We start from the raw sequence: 18936 nt of genomic DNA, 5'->3' as shown, positions 1-18936 counted from the left end.
ATATATACATATATACATATATATATATATATTTATATACATATATATATATTTATATATATACATATACATATATATATATATATATATACATATACATATATAAATATGTATATATATATACACACATATATATATATATAAATATACATATATAAATATGTATATATATCTAAACAAGCAATTTAAGTTTATATTATATATATGCATATATATAATATAAACTTAAATTGCTTGTTTAGATGAGCACTCTGACGTCACACTGAAATAGCCTGCTGCCGGGGGCTTCAGTACATACACCGACTGACAAATAACCTGACTCGCAGCAGAGTGCTGCTACATTGACTGAGGGTTTGGGATGGGGCAGCAATCTTTTCTTTCATTATTCTTAGTGTTTTTTTTCTTTTTCTGAAAATGCTGTATGCTATAAAGATAAGCAAAACAAGTGAGCAAATGCTTATTTAAATGCGCTATAGAAGATATATATATATATATATATATATATATATATATATATATATACATACATATATATACATACATATATATACATACATATATATACATACATATATACATACATATATATATATATATATATATATATATATATATATATATATATATATATATATATATATATATATATATATATATATATATATGTATGTATATATATATATATATATATATATATATATATATATATATATATATATATATATATACATATATATTAGGGTGGTCCAAAAAACAATACTGAAAAGTTAAGTTTGTAGAATCATTGCTCCACATGGCTTGTTTTTGTCCATTTGTTATAGGTATTCAGCCTGCTAAATTGAAAGGATGAAATAAGGCATGTTTGAAGGTGACTTAGAAGAATTGTTTGATATTGTAACAAAGGATGCGATGACAGAAATACAGAACGAAGAAGATTGAGAATTCCTTTGCATGCAAAGAGAAGATGTTTTTTTCTGCAGGATGAGTAGATGTTAAGACATCAGCAAAAGAAAATACGAAAAGGCAATGAGAGGAAGGAGAGAGAAAGGTGAAAATGAGATATAAAGAATGCATGACAAAGGGCAATGAAACAGAAGGTGAACTTTCTGTTTCATTGCCTGTTTGAATCTGTTGATGTGTGCAGCAATGTACACCAACATTGTTGGCATACATGGTGTGTACACATCAACAGATTCAACATGGCGTACATGGCGTGCACATCAATAGATTCAACAATGGGCTGCTGCAATGGATGAAAGAGAATTTTCTTTGGGTGGACCACTATTGCTTGATTGGGACAGCAAAATATTGCCCGACATTGATGGATCAAATGAAAATGTGGATTGCATAGCTGATATCCATCTAAATTCAAAAACAAACCGCAATTTCAATTATTTACAGGCTAAACCAAAATTCCTCTAATGAAAATATATTCAATTCCTCTAAATAAATTTTTGAAGATGCCCTTAAAATAAATGGTTTTTAAAATTTTGAACTAAAATTTAACCCTGAAGAAAAGGGTACAAAAAAGGGAAATAGAACTAGAAATGTAATTTGGTTAACCCCCTATAACAAAAATGTTTCCACTAACATAAGAAAAGAGTTTTCAAAATTGGTCCATAAGCATTTCCCGTTGTCTAATAAATTACATAAAATTTTAAATCAAAAATATAGTTAGCACAAAATCAAAATTGCGCAAAAAATATGGAAATATAATATAATATAAAAAATATGGAAAGAATTATAAAAGGTCACAATAATGCTTTGTTAAACAAAAAATAAATCCTAAACGAAAAAATGACAGAAAATTATAATTGTAAACAATAAAACAATTGTCCAATGGATGGAAATTGTTTATCGAAAAATGTGGTATATAAATGTGTTGTTTCCTCTAAAAATGTACCTGATTAACATATATTAGCTTAACAGCTATAATATGCAATACTTTATAAACAAAAAGTATTCAAAATACACCATGCTGTCAAAATACATATGAGAATCAAAAGATAAAAATATTGATGATTTTATACTGAATTGGTCTATCCTTAAAAGAGCACCTGCATATAACGATATTTCCAAAATATGCATACTATGTCTACAAGAAAAATTTGAAATCGTTACACATGTTTATTAAACAAAAACCAAGAATGTTTATTAAACAAAAAAAGAATTGATTTCTAAATGCAGGCACGAAAATAAGTTTCTCCTAAAAAACTATAAAAATAAGTGAGCTCAAAGAATAATTACATTAAATCCCCCTTGTAAAAAATATTTTTAAACAAAAGCATAAGTAATCAATTCTAAAGAATTCTTTTTAAAATAGAGTCAGCATATTCCACAAATGTGTGAAAAATGATTTCTAGTAGTGAAGACATTCATTTCTGATGAATCTTTATTGATGAAACACAATGTTAAATGAAAAATGTGTCAAATGATTTTCTACTAATATATATAAATATATTTTTAAATACAAATAGTTAAAAAAGAAGATATAATACTTAAAGAATACAAACTTTCAAACAAATATATCTCATATATATATATATATATATATATATATATATATATATATATATATATATATATATATATATATATATATATATATATATATATATATATATATATATATATATATATATATATATATATATATATATATATAGATCTATAGTTTGTTGGCTTTGGGAAGAGCGGAAGGAAAAAAGTAATTCTTACGCCAACATATACGTCACTTTTAATTACTTTTAACTTTCATCCAACATTTCCGTGTTGGATGAAAGTAAAAACCATTAATTTAATTACAAATTAATTGTTATATAAAAAAACCACAAAAACGCAAATTTAATTGACCGGAATGTTTTTAAAAACATTCTGAATGTTTTTAAAACATTGTGAATGTTTTTAACAATATAAACAATGTTTTTATTTTTATTTTTTTTATTAAAATGTTTTTATTTTTATTTTTTTTACTGTAAATCATGCGCGGAGTGTTGCTACATCGACTACCTTATAGCCTGACTCGCAAGGGAGTGCTGCTACATCGACTGACAAATAGCCTGACTCACAAGGGAGTGCTGCTACATCGACTGACAAATAGCCTGACTCGCAAGGGAGTGCTGCTACATCGACTGACAAATAGCCTGACCCGCAAGGGAGTGCTGCTACATCGACTGAGGGTTTGGTTGGGGCAGGCAGTCTATCATTATTAAAAAAAAAAAATTCCGGTCTTGAATTTTAATTTTTACTTTTTGTCAACAAAATATGGAAAAAACTTTCGGACAACATCTAAGGGTTCTATATATATATATATATATATATATATATATATATATATATATATATATATATATATATATATATATATATATATATATATATATATATATATATATATATATATATATATATATTTATACATCATATTATGTATATGTGATATTTTATATATATATATATATACATCATATTATATATATGTGATATTATATATATATATATATATATATATATATATATATATATATATATATATATATATATATATATATATATATATATATTTATATATAATAACAAAGAAAAAATACCTAGGAAAATCATCAGATAATAAATCATTGTCAATTTTGAGTTTCTCAAAGACTTCATTGCGGACTTCAAGCAGCTGCTCTATTTCATGGGAGCTTTTAATTTCAGTTGGATATGTTTTATATTTTGTGTGATATTCAAACATAACTAAATAATTACAGAGATAATAAACTATTATTAAAAAAAAATAAAATCATTTTTTATAAAAAAAACTTGCCTCGCATAACAAGATAGACTTTGCTGATTTGTTTGGCTTGTCGTAAACTTTTTCCTTCAAATAACGGAACAGAGAGTGCCTCAGATAATGAACAGAAAGAAGTTTCCTATGAATATTAATTAGCTTGATAACATTGTAAAAAAAATTTTAAAATTTTAAATTGTTAATGTCAAAACTACAACTAATGAAAAACATGTATCCAAAATAAAAATGGAAATAATAGCGTATCACTAGTTTGTCTGGTAATTAAATCTCATAATGCCACTATTGTTTATCTAAAAAGCAAATTGTATGTTTGTAAAGCAGCTAAAAACTGTGCTATCAGTTTGAATGGGTTTTGAAAAAGGGGATTTGAAAGGGTTGGAAAAAAAACTACTGTCTCCTGCAATGACCCTCGAACTCTAAAAAGTAAAAATAAAAAAAACCATCTTGCTTTTTTTTTAGACAACTTGACCGCAGATGTTTGCATGTTTATACATATTTAGCATTTCAATACTTTGAAGAAAAAAGTAACCTAAACTAAAACTAAACTTCAGGAAAAAAAACTTCAGGAAAAAAAACAAACTAAAAAAAGAAAAAGAAATCTTAATGAATGGAAAACTAAAATAAAATATAAAAATTAAAAATAAGATTTGTCTGGTTATTTTTCTTCTGGTCTATTTTCTTATTTTAAGGGTGATTGTTGTTTTCAACAGTAAAATTTAAAGTAAAAACAGTTTGTAAATTATAAAAGTTTAACCAAAATAAAAAGACTTCTTAATATGAAATTTTGTTTATGACTTTTATCAATCAGTATCTCAGTATATTAGGAAAATAATCTATTATTTACACTAGAGCTATGAGCATTACTCATTGAGCAATTTTTTAATTTAGTTTTTTAAAAAGGTTCTTGTAATAGTGAACATTTTTTCTCCATACAGAGAAAATGAATTGCTATTTATTTGTAAAATATATTTGTTTATTTTTAAATGTAACAAGATTTTTATACAAAAAAGAATAAAAATTTTTAATAATGTTAAAATCTAAAGTCAAAACTTTGACTTTTTGTTTTTTGGTTTCAGTTTTTCTTCATATTAAGCAAAAAGATGTTATTAAGATGTTATTAAGCAGAAAAAAACTTAAAAAAAACTTGAACTTTTTTTTTTTCTTTAATTTTTGATTTTCTTAAGATTTCTTATTCTTTTTTTTTTTTAGTTATGTTTTTTTTCTGAAGATTAGTTAAACTTAGTTTTTTCTGCAAAATTTTGAAATGCTGTTATAATATGTAAAAAAAAAATGTCAAAACATGATAACAGTCATGCTCAAGTGTTTTAAGGGTCATTCCAAATGAAATCATCCAGACCATGTCACTTTTACCCTCAGCTTTATTTTGAAATTTGCAGTCTATATTAAATAAATAACTGCAAAAATTTTAACTAACAATATACATGGGTTGTTGAGATATCATCAATTGAAATAATGCTGAATGACCCTTAACCAAAATATTTTATGCTTGAACAAACATGTAATTACTTGCATTTCTTGTAAAGACCTGCAACCAAAGGCAGATAAAAATTAAATAATATCATATTGATAGATTGGTTACTGATACATTGGTGTAAATAAAATTAGAAAAAAAAAGTAACAGGAAATATAGATACTTAACTCAAAACCTTCACCCTTGAAAAATCATAAAAATCTAAACAAACCTTTTCTTCGTAATCAGGATCAGTACATTCAGAGTTTTCTTTCTTCAAATTTCCAATTACTGCTTCTACAATTTTTGGCTTTTCTCTAAGTTTTAAAATTTTACATCTTTACATGAAAATTTAAAAAATAAAATAGAATATAAAAAAAAAAGAAATAGAGAAAAACTGTTTACTAACTTCAAGAGCTAATACATACAAATATACATACAAATATGGAGTGAATCTAACATATTGGTACTACAGTGCTTGTTTAAATTAATAGAGCCACTCACAAAAATATACGTTTTGTATGAATTATGATTTGTATAAAAAATGTAACTTAAATTCTAGTAGCTATTATTTTTATATGATGACAACACTGATATTACTTAGATTTTACAACAGTGCAAACGCCAAATTATGTCACCTGGATGCCATTTTTTGGATTAACATTCATTTTACTTTTGTTTGCCACATTAAATTAATTGAAATTATGGGCAAAGCTAAAGACATTACACCTCATAATTTATCAAAAAATCTCCTACTAATAATACTGAACATTCTAAAAAATTTATTGCTCAGGTTTCCAGAGCAACTGTCGAGAGAGTGAAATTAAAACTTTTCAATAATTTCAACTTGGAATTAAACAAGTGTGGTTGTAAAAAGCTTACAACACCTAGAGATCTTAAAAAAATAAGAGATTTGTGCTTGGAGAATAGAAAAACTTCTTATACCTTTCAAAAGTGAAAGATGCTGAAGTATAATGAATTGGTCCATAATAAGGGGAAAAAGCTTAATATTGTAAAAAGTACGATAAAGCAAGATCAGTATTTTCAAGTTCTCAAAAGCGAAATGCTTCCTTAAGTCAAGGAACGGTTGCGGATGAAGATTTTGTGTTCATGCAAGACTCAGCAAAATGCTACAAAACAAAAAGAGTCACAGAATACCTTAAAAAGCAAAAAGTTAAAGTCTTAGATTGGCTTCGGAACTTTCCTGACCTTAACCCTTTTAAAAATTTATGGGTACTGCTAAAACAGGATATATAAAAAGTTCTGGTATCAAAAAAGCGCCAATTGATAGACAAATTGATTGAGAAGTGGCACAAAGATCCACAAATCAAAGAAAATTGTTAAACTGATAGAAAGCATGCCTTAAAGGATCAAGAGTGTCATCCAAGCGAAGGCGAGGTCACTAAATATTGAACCTAATTTTTAAAACATGCTCTAAAGTCATGTTTTGGATAAATTTACTATTAGTTGTTACTGTTTTCCCATAAATATGTGTTTGCAATTTTATATTCAATGATTTAAAATAAAATATTGATGGATATGCGCTGAAAATTTGTATTTTATCATACCTCAATTGTAAAAAAACATGTTTTTGTGGAGTGGCTCTAATAATTTGAATAAGCACTGTATATGTTAAAGTTTCTATAGTAACTAAAAAATAAAGCTAATTGAGCACACAACATTTTATTTATTTTTATAATATTTATAAAATTCTATTAAGAAAAATGAACAACTATTACTAAGTATAACACATATAAAAGTAATTAAAAAGATTTAAAAAAAGCTACTGAAAGAATAAACTTTAAATTATTATTAAAATTAAATTAACTTTAGTAAAAGCTAAACATTAAATAACCACAAACACCTTTTGACTTTACAACAAAGAATAAATTTTAAAGTATTTGTTAACTTTAGTAAGAACTAAATAAACAGACTTTTTAAAATGTTAAATTTTTTGACTTAAAAGTATAATAAATAAATATATAAAAAAATATATCTTTTTTATTAGTTAACATAGATACTACATATTTGCACAGTTGGTAGGCAAGGGAATTACAAGAGTTGAATTTTGTGCAGAACCTTGAATATTTCTGGTTAAAAATGTCGCAAATACCCTGTGGGTAATGCATGATGACAATAATAAATTTAAGAAAAAATTGTGCGTATTTGAGAATTGGACTCAGAAAAAAAAAGTCAACATTAATAAAAAAATGTCAACAAGAACAAAAAATATCAAAAAACAATGATAACAAAAAATGTCAATAATGATAACAAAAAATGTCAACAATCATAACAAAAAATGTCAACAATGATAACACAAAATGTCAACAATGATAATAAAAAATGTCAACAATCATGACAAAAAATAATCATAACAAATTTTTAACAAAGATGACAAGTAAGTGAAATATATGGTAAATAAAATTTAATTTAAATAAAATCAGAACAACTTCATTTATATCTTATTCATAATTTATTGGTTTTATTTAATTTTAATTTTTAATTCGTCTTTTCATTTCATTAAATTTCTTATTTCATTTCATGAAAAAATAAATTAAAAATTTTTTAAAAACTTAACTTATAACTGAACTAAAAGTAATTGGTTTTGCAGTTACTAAACTGTAAAATAAAATAAAAATGTAAACATGGGTGTGATTGTTTTGACGAGGTTAAGATGGGTGAGCCCTGTTCTTCAAATTCACTGCCAGGTTAAAATTTTCCTCACTTCAGCTTTTTTTACATATGCACATCATGTGCACAGTTAAGGTTTTTAAAAAAGAATTTTTGTCTTTCAAAGTTTTAATAATCTTTTGATCATCTGCTAAGACATCATACTTCTCATCTAAACAAGCATTTATAGCTGTGTGTGTGTGTCTATGTATATATATATGTATGTATGTATATGTATATTTATATATATATATATATATATATTTATATATATATATATATATAAATGTATATGTATGTATATGTATGTATATGTATGTATATATATATATATGTATCACCCTTGGAATTTGAGGTCAGCAAAAAATTGCCGACCTTGTTTCTATGTTTTATGGTAAAACCTTTGTATCAAATAATTTTTGCCGACCTGATGCCGAGCTCTAAAAGATTGAGGTCGGCAAATTAATATATATACATATATATATATATATATATATATATATATATATATATATATATATATATATATATCTTGTTACGAGATTTCGCAGCGTAGCGAAAACGCATAACGCATTTCTAAGTAACTCAACTCAGCAAATATATTTTGCATCGTTAGAAGTTATATTGCGTCACTAGCGTCTTTTCAAGTACCGCATTGTAATTAAAGTTATTTTATTAACGCGTTAAAAATCATACAAACAGTTAGTTTTTTTCTCACTAGAACAAAAGTTACAAATAAAATCTATGTTCTTATTTAATAAATCATTTTTATTATTTTTTTCAAATATGAACTAAATTTTATTTTGAAAAAAATATTCTTTTCATGAAACGTAAAATAGTGTTTGTTTATTTTCTTATGATTTTACTTATTATTTTTGATTATTTTAATAACTGTTAATAAATTTTTTCTTATTCAATTTGTGAACTCTTTTTAAAAATGTTTTTAAACAATAAAGAGTTTTTTTTGTTATTTATCAGTTACCGATAACATATTCGTGATCATAATTTATTTTCATAAATTAACATCATTAAAACTTTACGTTATTGAATTAACAATAAACAAAATATCTTATTAATAATAAAATATTTACCATAAAATATATCGTGCATTTTTTAAACTACTATGACAAAAAATAATTTTTACATTTATATATTTAATTCTTTAAGATAAAACTTAAAACACTTTATTTTTTTTAACTTATCTTTATTAACAATAAAAAAAATTATTAAACAAACTGTTTTTTTAACAAAAAATCTATTAGTTTACAATTGCGGTTAAATGCTTTTACTTACAACTTTATTTCTTCAGAATAAACGTCACATAAACGATATCAAAAGATAATAAAAAATGTTCTAAAAGAAATAAGTTTTTGCGTAACGCAAAACTGCTGAACACGTAGGCAAATCGTCTTTTCGCAAGCAAAATGCAAGCTGCGTAATGCTTCTTAACAAGGCCTGATATATATATAGATATATATATATATATATATATATATATATATATATATTAATATATATATTAATATATATATGTATATATTTATGTATACATATTATGTAAATACTATACCCAATCCATATGTTAGGTCACAATTTCCTAATATCATTTTTGCGCTCTTAAGTAAAAAAGCGAGCTTTATTTTTAGGAAAAGAAGATGAAAACTAAGAATAATGAAAGAAAAGATTGCTGTCCCATGTCAAACCCTCAGTTGATGTAGCAGCACTCCGTTGTGGGTCAGGCTATTTGGTAGTCAATGTATGTACTGAAGCCCCTGTAACTTCATTTTTTTTATGACATCATCCACATGCATCTAATGCTGCATTTATATATGTATGTATAATGTATATGTGTATATATATATATATATATATATATATATATATATATATATATATATATATATATATATATACATATGTATATATATTTATATACATGCATACACATATATAGGTCTTAGCAGGAAACAAGAGCTTTAGCTTCCACACTCCCCTAAAATGGTTTACGGGAGCAATTTACAGCTCCCACAAAAGCATAGTTTTTTTCATTAAAAAAAAAAAATTCAAATAAAAAAAAGAAGTCCAAGTTTCAGGTTGACTTTTTTTGCTTACAAAATGCAATTGTTTATTTTTTTTGCAGTCACTGATTTTTCTTTGTGGTGCTTGAGATTATATGTTAACTATAACAAATGGCTAACAACTTGTTGACTTAAACTATAATATAAGTTATTTTATACTGTTAGTGTAAAAATCCAAAGAAAACTAAAGAACTTTTTCACTGCATGATAGTGATGCTCATTATATATGTATATATATATATATATATACATATATATATATATATATATATATATATATATATACACATATATATAACTCCTAAATGGTTGTCAAAACGTTTTGTTGACAAAAAGTAAAAACTAAAATGCAAGACCGAAATTTTTTTTTGTTACTTGATAGACTGCCTGCCTCAACCAAACCCTTAGTCGATATAGCAGCACTCCCTTGCGAGTCAGGCTATAAGATAGTCAATGTAGCAACACTCTGTTGCGAGTCAAGCTATTTGTCAGTCGATGTAGCAGCACTTTGTTGCAAGTCAGGCTATAAGATAGTCAATGTAGCAACAATCCGTGCATGATTTACAGTAAAAAAAATAGAAACAAAAACATTTTAATAAAAAAAGTAAAAATAAAAACATTTTATTAAAAAAAATAAAAAAAAAAACATTGTTTATATTATTAAAAACATTAGGAATGTTTTAAAAACATTCAGAATGTTTTTAAAAACATTCTGGTCAATTAAATTTGTGTTTTTGCGGTTTTTTAAAAAAATGATTAATTTGTTATTAAATTAATGGTTTTAACTTTCTGACAACATGCAAATGTTGGACGAAAGTCAAAAGTAATTAAAACTTTTGACTTTCGTCCAACATCCTTCCGTACTCCCAAATGCAACATATATATATATATATATATATATATATATATATATATATATATATATATATATATATATATTCTTGTAATATTAATGCTACAAGAATATACTGATAACAAGTATAAAATCAAATTTTGTATTTAATAAGTAATTTTTTTAATGAATAAACAGATAGCTTGTGCAATGAGAGGAGCAACTTGCATGGGTCGCCATGTTTATTTTAGAAGAGCTTTTCTCAGCTCTTGCACACCTGCGAGGCTTCTCTTTCTCTCTCTTTATATATACATATACATATATGCATATATATAATATATGAATATATTACATTATATATATATATATATATATATATATATGAATTTTAAAAAAAATTTCAATAAAATATATTTTGAGAGGTTGCTACAGACCCTGCAACATTAAATCGCTCCCTAATATTATTAAAAAAAAAGTATTTTATGTTGGGTTTCAAATGAAGTGAAGTTATATAAAAAGTAGAATCATTTTATAATTAAATTATTAAATAAAATATAAAAATGACGTATTTCCCATAAAATGTTTTTTTAAAATATTGAAGACCAGAAAATATTTAAAAACTTGAAAATATATATTTAAGTTGATAGAGTGCCTGCCCAAACCAAAACCCTTGTCAATGTTCTACTTATTTCAGTCAATGTAACCTTCAGCTGTGCTAATCCAAAAAAAAGTTAACCAATAACAAAAGTAAAACAATTAATGAAAACTATTAAATAATAAAATTAAACTAAATAATAAAAACAATAAAAAAATAAAAATAAAAACTTTCTGAGTTAAAAAAAGAAAAAGCATTCTAGTCTATTAAGTTGTATTTTTGTGGTTTTTCAAAAAACAGTGAAATTTAATTAGTTTCCTCAAATAATTTAATGGTTTTTGCATAAGGTTAATTTTGTCATTTTTTAACAAGTTGTTAAGAGCAATTTTTCACTACATACAAACTTCTCAGGAGACCCGTGCAGTCGCATGCCTTATGCCTCATGATCACTTGGCCACGGTCTTTTGCATATATTGATAACTTGCGTGTTTTAAAAAATGTACTGAAGAAGCCTAACTATTAAGAGAAAATTAAAAATAAACGAACCATAAACTGAAAAGAGAAACTAATTAACAAATGATAAAATGAATAAAGGATAAACAAGAGAAAATAAAAGCCTATAACTAATATATTTTTTAAATTATAAGCGTCTCAATTAATAAAAAACTTAATTTAAAAGCATTTCAATTAATAGTTTAAGGCTAATAACTTTGCCTATATCACTATGCTGATGTAGCGCATAGGTTGATTAATTGTGTCATTTATTAAGCGTGACTGTTATATTGGCAAGGGCCGAGGGTTCAAATCCAACTAATGAATAATTTTTACTTGTTTCGTAGACATTAGAAAACATCAGTTTCAAATTTTTAAATAATAAAGTTTCAAAGTAATTAAGCTTGATAAATTTGAATTTTTTTATTTTTTTTTTATTTTTCGTTATGAAACACTTTTAAAATAAAAAAAAAAAAATTTATATATATATATATATATATATATATATATATATATATATATATATATATATATATATATATATATAATGCTTAATTTTTTCTGGTTTATTTTTTATTCATTTTATCATTCATTAAAATTTTTATTTTTATAATTTAGCTTTGTATTTTTTTTTTTTTTAGTTTTTATCTCTCATTCCAGCTTATGGCTTGTTTATTTTAATTTTAGTTTAAGTTTACATTTGTTTATTCAGCGAATTTTTTAAATGCCCTAACTTGAAACATGCAAGGAGCTGTAGCCAAGTTATCAAAACAAAACATTATATGCATGGTCATATAAGGCATGTGATCGCACACATCTCCTGAGAAGGCTTGGACATTATATATTAACTTTAATACATTATATAATAATTTTATACATTATATTTTATTGGTATATACTTGCTGACTTTTTTTCGCTGACTTAATTCCATATGGTACACAAATACACACAAATATATTTCTATACTTATCCTTGCATGAAATTTAGTTCATAACATCATACTGAAAAAACCATCTATAGGGACTTTTGTAGATATATCAACTATAAGTTCAGGTTAGGGTAGATATTTTCTAGATATAAAGGACATTTATTACTGCAAAAAAAAAAAAAATTTTTTTTTTTTTTTTACTCTAGTTTTTGTTTTTTTCCAGATTGAAGTCAGCCTTTTTTAAAACTTAAAGTGTGCTAAAGGTATTAGGATAATACACAGCAAAATCTGCTAAAGAAAGTGTGTTTATGTTTGTGTACATATATAGCAAAAAATCAAAAAGAAAAAAATCATAAAAATCATATTACTTTTGGTATACTATCTAACCAGCTAGAATATGCTGTTTCTTCTTTATGAAAGATATGCTGTTTCTCCTTTGTTTAGACTAAACAAGTTTTATGTGAGGTTGGACACACTACTGAAGGACTTAAGAATCAAAATCAAAGTTTGACAAAATTTTTAACTTTTTTTTCACACAATATGTAAGGAGCATATATATAGCATATATATCATAAAAATCTATATATATATAGAGAGATTTTTATGATAACTTTATTTATTAGTTTTCAAAGAAAACTAAGGTTAAAAAAATCATTATTTATACATCTGAACCAATTACTTTTAGATTAAGAAATTTTGTCTTACATTTTTGGATGAAATGAAAAAAGGAAAAAATATTCAATAAATTTTGAAAAACAAATAAAAAAGAAGCATACTCTGTATAGACATGCGATGATGTTAAGTCTGAAAATATATAGCCATAAAAACCAAAAATACCACCACATATAAACTTTATTCCTAAGCGATGGCATATTTCATTTATTTTTAACTAAAAATTAATAAAAATAGTAAAATTAAAAAACAAAAACCAATATTAATTATAAAAATGAAAAAATTATACCTGCATGCTAGTGAATCCAAATCTGGATTTCGGAATTTCGGAATTCCGAAATTCCGTCATATTTTGAATTTTTAAAAATCCGGAATTCAAAAACGCAAATTCCGGATTTTTCAAATTTAGAATTTTGATTATTTAATTCTTATTTTATTTTTGAAGTTATTTAGAACTGTTTTTATAAAAATTTCAAAAAAAAATTTTGTTTTGTTTTTATATTATGTATTTCTTCCGTTCTAAAAATTTTAATTTTTATTACTAAAAACGTTTTTCAACAACAAAGTTGTCATCCTCAGTAGTATAATACAACAGTTTTTAGTAATAAAAATTAAAATTTTTAAAACGGAATAAATACATAATATAAAAACAAAACAAAAGTTTTTTTTGAAATTTTTAGAATTTCGAATTTAGAAGAACTTTTACTATAGATGGCAGCATCGTGTACTTTCATTATTATAAATTCAAAAAATTTAAATTTTAGTAGGCTTAGGCTACTGCAAATGCATTAAAATTTTTTTTTTAAATGAAATATTAACATTAAGAAATTAAATTGTATGCAGAGCAGACAAAGTAAGTCATTATATTAATTTTATGTTTCAAAAATTTTGTAGACTTACATTGTTATTGTTTTAAATCCCAACCCAAGTATGGTAGATAAATCTGAAGAAACTTTTATGGACATTTCAAAAGAAAGCTCATTAAATTCAGTGTGGAAATATTTTCTACGAGGGAAAACAAATCAGGTGGCGAAATGCATGCAATGCAAGCAAGTTTTAAAGATATTGGGTGGATGTACAACTCCCATGCACACACATCTTCGTTCTAATCACAACACAGTTTTGAACAAGCGAAAGTTTGATGAAAATACAACAGCTTCTACATCTGACAGTAACGATAGTGTTGTGAGCACAACCAGAAAAACGAACACGATCATTGATTTTTTCAAGTCAAAAAAAGATGAAACTTTTCCTGCCGTAGTAGCTAGAATGATTGCTTCTGATGGTTTACCGTTTCGTGTTTTTTGTACGTCAAACGATTTAAGAAAATGTTTAACAATGCGTGGATTATACTAAAAAAATTAAACAATTGCAAATTGCTGAAATTAATCAATTAAAAAAAATTTATGCTTTAGTCTAACATTGGACGAGTGGACGTCCTCTTGAAATAGACGTTATATGAATGTTAATGTTCATGGGTCGAAAAATATCTGGAATTTGGGTCTTTCTCGAATTAATGGTCGATTTGCGGCTGAAAATTGTGTAAAATTGTTAGAGGACAAGTTCGAATCATTTCAGTTAAATATAAGGAACGATATTTCGTGTATTGTAACTGATGGTGCTTCTATGATGCAAAAAGTGGGTAGATTATTACCATGCGAACAAATTTTGTGTTTTGCTAATGCAATTCAGATTGCAATTGTAAATGTGATCTACAAACAAACAGAGAAAGAGGTAGATGAAGATGATTATGAGAGTGTCCTAGATCTAGACTCTGATGAAGAAGATTTAAGTGATGATGAAAGAATGCAAGTGGGGACGAGAAATGAATGTGATGTAGAAATTACTGAAAAGTTTACATTGCGAAATGTAATCATGAAAGTTCGGGTAATTGTTCGAATGTTTCGACGTTCCCCTTTAAAAAATGAAGTGTTGCAAAAACATGTGAAGGAAGATCATGGAAAGGAATTGCAGCTATTGCTTGATTCGAAGACTAGATGGAGTAGCCTGATGTCCATGTTAGAACGTTTTAATCTTTTGAAAAGTTCAATAAAAAAGGCAATAATTGATATCAAAGCGGATACATTTTTGAATGATTCAGAATGGAATATAATATCTACAGTTTCTAGAAATTTGAAGCCTAAAAAATTAGCCGTAGAGGCGTTATGCCGTGCTGATGCAAATTTACTTTCTGCGGATGCAACATTTACGTTTGTGTTAGAAAATTTTGATGAGAATGAAGAAATTAGCCGTGAAATGAAAAAAGAGTTTGAAGTTCAAATTAATCGAAGAAGAACTGTGGTATCCGATGTTCTTCAATATTTGCATAATGGGGGTAAAACCAAAATTCACAAGAACATTTTGCGTCGCTCGAAAACTGAAATAACCAAAATTATCATATCCCTAATCCAAAGACTTAGTGGTGAAGTAACATCAGAAATAGACCCGACAGTATCTGAGTCTACTAAAATGGATGACGATGAACCTATCGAATCATTGGAAACTTAGTTATCCTTGCAGGAAATTCTTCAGCAAAAGATAAAGGAATCACTCTCGGAATCACGGTCAAAAGTTCTACAAAAATCATCGATTCATTCCGAAATTCGCAGTGAAATGAAATTTTGGGATGAAGGGGGATACCACAGAATGCTTTTGGAAGATCTTTACAAAAGTTTATTAACAATTCCACCAACTAGTGTGGAGTCAGAGCGCGCTTTTTCCGCTGCAGGAGCATTTTCAACAAAAATTCGATCAAGGCTCAACGACAAAACATTGGATACTTTGTGCTTTTTAAGAAGCTTTTTTAAAAATCAAAATGAAAATTGAACTTTCATTTTGCAATTTTATTTATGTAGTTCAAAAATATTTTAATATGAAATATTTCCTTATTTTGTAATTTGTTTTAATTTTATTGTTTTGAACTAAATACATTTATGTTAAAAAATAATGTACTTTCTTTTCTTTATATTTTTTAAATTCTTCTATAATAATTCTGGAATTAAACTGGAATTCCGGATTTCATCTCCTGTAATTCCGAAAATCCGGAATTCAGTTTTTTACAAAAAAATGGATTCACTACTGCATGCACTGCCAAATCATAAGACAAACAAAACAACATAAAATTTCTTAATTTTTTATTATCTTTTTGTGTCATACAGAAATAATAAAAAACTTTTTCAAAAAAAAAAAGTTTTATTAAAAGAATTTATGAATTTTCTTATTTTTTATTAATTTTTTTGTGACAAATAAGTGCGACTGACACAATTAGAAGTGTTATTAACAAAAATTAAAGCATCAAATACTTATTTAATTCTAAGTTACTTTTATAAATACTTAATTTTAAGTTATTTCTACATTATAAGTACTCATTTATTTTTAAGTTATTTCAACCTTAGTGTATATAAAAATACTATAGACAGGGTAAACTAGTTAGTAGTGCTCTAAAATGCCAGTAGTAATAATAATAGACACGACTCTGAGGTGTATATAAAATTATTTAATTTTTTTTATTTCAATATAATACATAAATACGAGCATATATTTTGCATGTATGTTTTTATTATTTATTACATTATGTGTAAAAAACCCTAATTCCGGATGTAACCTAATTCCGGATGGTTTTAGTAAAAAGTTTCATAACTCCCTTAATATAATGAATTTATGAATAATTTTTTTTTAATTAATAAACGTCTTTACCAGACAAATCGAAAAATAAAAATAAAAAATTATTATAAACTAATGCAATCATGAAAGATTTCAATTTGAAATCTTTCATGAAAACAAGAAAAAAAAAGTAAGCGGTATGCAAACTATTAGAGCTGTGGCCACACAACCAGCTATAATTGACAATTGGTTTGAGCAATTAGCAGTAGCATATAATGAATATTTAACTGTGATGAGTCTGGTTTGCAATTTGATCAAGGCAAAGTCAAAATTATTTGTAGAAAAGGAACAAAAATCCCTAAAAAGCTAGCACCATTGAATGAAAAGCAAATGACGACAATCTTGACTTGTTGTGACGCATTCAGTAATTATTTACCTCATCAAATAATTTATAAAGGCAAACATGTTATGAAAGACTGGTGCAAAGGCGGTGCCCAGAATGTTTATTATAACAGTAGTAGTTCAGGCTGGATGGAATCCGAACATTTTTTGTCGTGGTTTAAAACAGTTTTTTTGCCTCACGCAAACAAACTTTCAGGATTTAAAGTTCTAATACTTGATGGCCATGCTTCACATATGAGCTTAGAGTTGAAAAAAAAAGCCTTAAAAAATTCTATTTTACTTTGGCGTTTGCCGGCTCATACCAGCCATTTACCAAATAGGTTGTTAGGTGTTAACACACCGTCAAGAATGTCAAGTCGTGAATTTTTGCTTAAAAGCTTTGCTACTTTGAAAAATGCTGTTCAACAAGTGGGCAAAGATATAAACAAATCAGTGTTAAATATGCTTCGAGATCAATTGACACCAACTCTAAATAAAAGAGTTCAAAAAAGTGAGAGAATAAAGCGACCAGCTAATTATAATATGACTTCGGCAGATGCCATAGCTTACGATGAAGCTGAACAAGCATCAAAAAAACAAAAATTAGATAAACAAGCTGCAAAGAAATTTACTAGAGAACAAAAAAAGATTTCCACTGCTACTCAAAAAGCGAAAAATGCACAGAAAAGAGAAGAAAAAAAAAAGTTGAGACAAAGTCAGTCGTCTAAAATACCAGTTAAAAAAGGTATAAAGACCTTTGTCTTTATGCCTTTTTTAACTGGTATTTTAGACGACTGACTTTGTCTCAACTTTCAATCAATTAGAATCAATTAGAAGACCCTCATTTTCCTCAAGCTTCAAATAACATTTTAGTATCTGATGATCTTCTATGTTATTCTTGCGAAATTAATTGGACAAATAACTTAAATAACCAATGGCTTGCGTGTGAGCAGTGTTCAAATTGGTCATGCATTGAATGTGTCTTTGATTATTGTCCAACCATGGAATTTATTTGTAACGAATGTGTATAAAATAATATATATTCTTTTTTTATTAAACAATTTCATTTTTTTAATGGATTAAAATAATTATTTCAATGTTACTATTATTTGTGTATGTGTTTTTCTGTATTTTATACGCATCCGGAATTAGGGACATAAACACCTAATTCCGGATAAAAACAATATTTTTTAAAAATAAAAGATTTAAATATGTATATATACAAGTATATATATATATATATATATATATATATATATATATATATATATATATATATATATATATATATATATATATATGTATATATATATATGTATATATATATATATATATATATATATATATATATATATATATATATATATATATATATATATATGTATATATGTATATAAATATATATATATGTGTGTGTGTGTATA

At 25.5% G+C, this 18936-nt stretch overlaps 1 protein-coding gene across 1 annotated transcript in view; it reads right to left on the bottom strand.

Annotated features, from left to right (window-relative positions):
* Positions 1-18936, bottom strand: part of LOC100209365 (SUMO-activating enzyme subunit 1) — a 57569-nt gene that overhangs the window by 25465 nt on the left and 13168 nt on the right. The window contains exons 4-7 of the mRNA XM_065799844.1: positions 13633-13745; positions 5494-5578; positions 3806-3911; positions 3591-3735 (exon numbers count right to left, since the gene is read on the bottom strand). Of these exons, the coding sequence (XP_065655916.1) occupies positions 3591-3735; positions 3806-3911; positions 5494-5578; positions 13633-13745 (449 nt within the window). The remainder of the gene's footprint in view (positions 1-3590; positions 3736-3805; positions 3912-5493; positions 5579-13632; positions 13746-18936) is intronic.

Source organism: Hydra vulgaris, chromosome 06 (assembly GCF_038396675.1).
Source record: "Hydra vulgaris chromosome 06, alternate assembly HydraT2T_AEP".
NCBI lineage: Eukaryota > Metazoa > Cnidaria > Hydrozoa > Anthoathecata > Hydridae > Hydra > Hydra vulgaris.
Note: the sequence above shows the minus strand (reverse complement) of the source record. Positions and strands in the feature narration are given on the sequence as shown.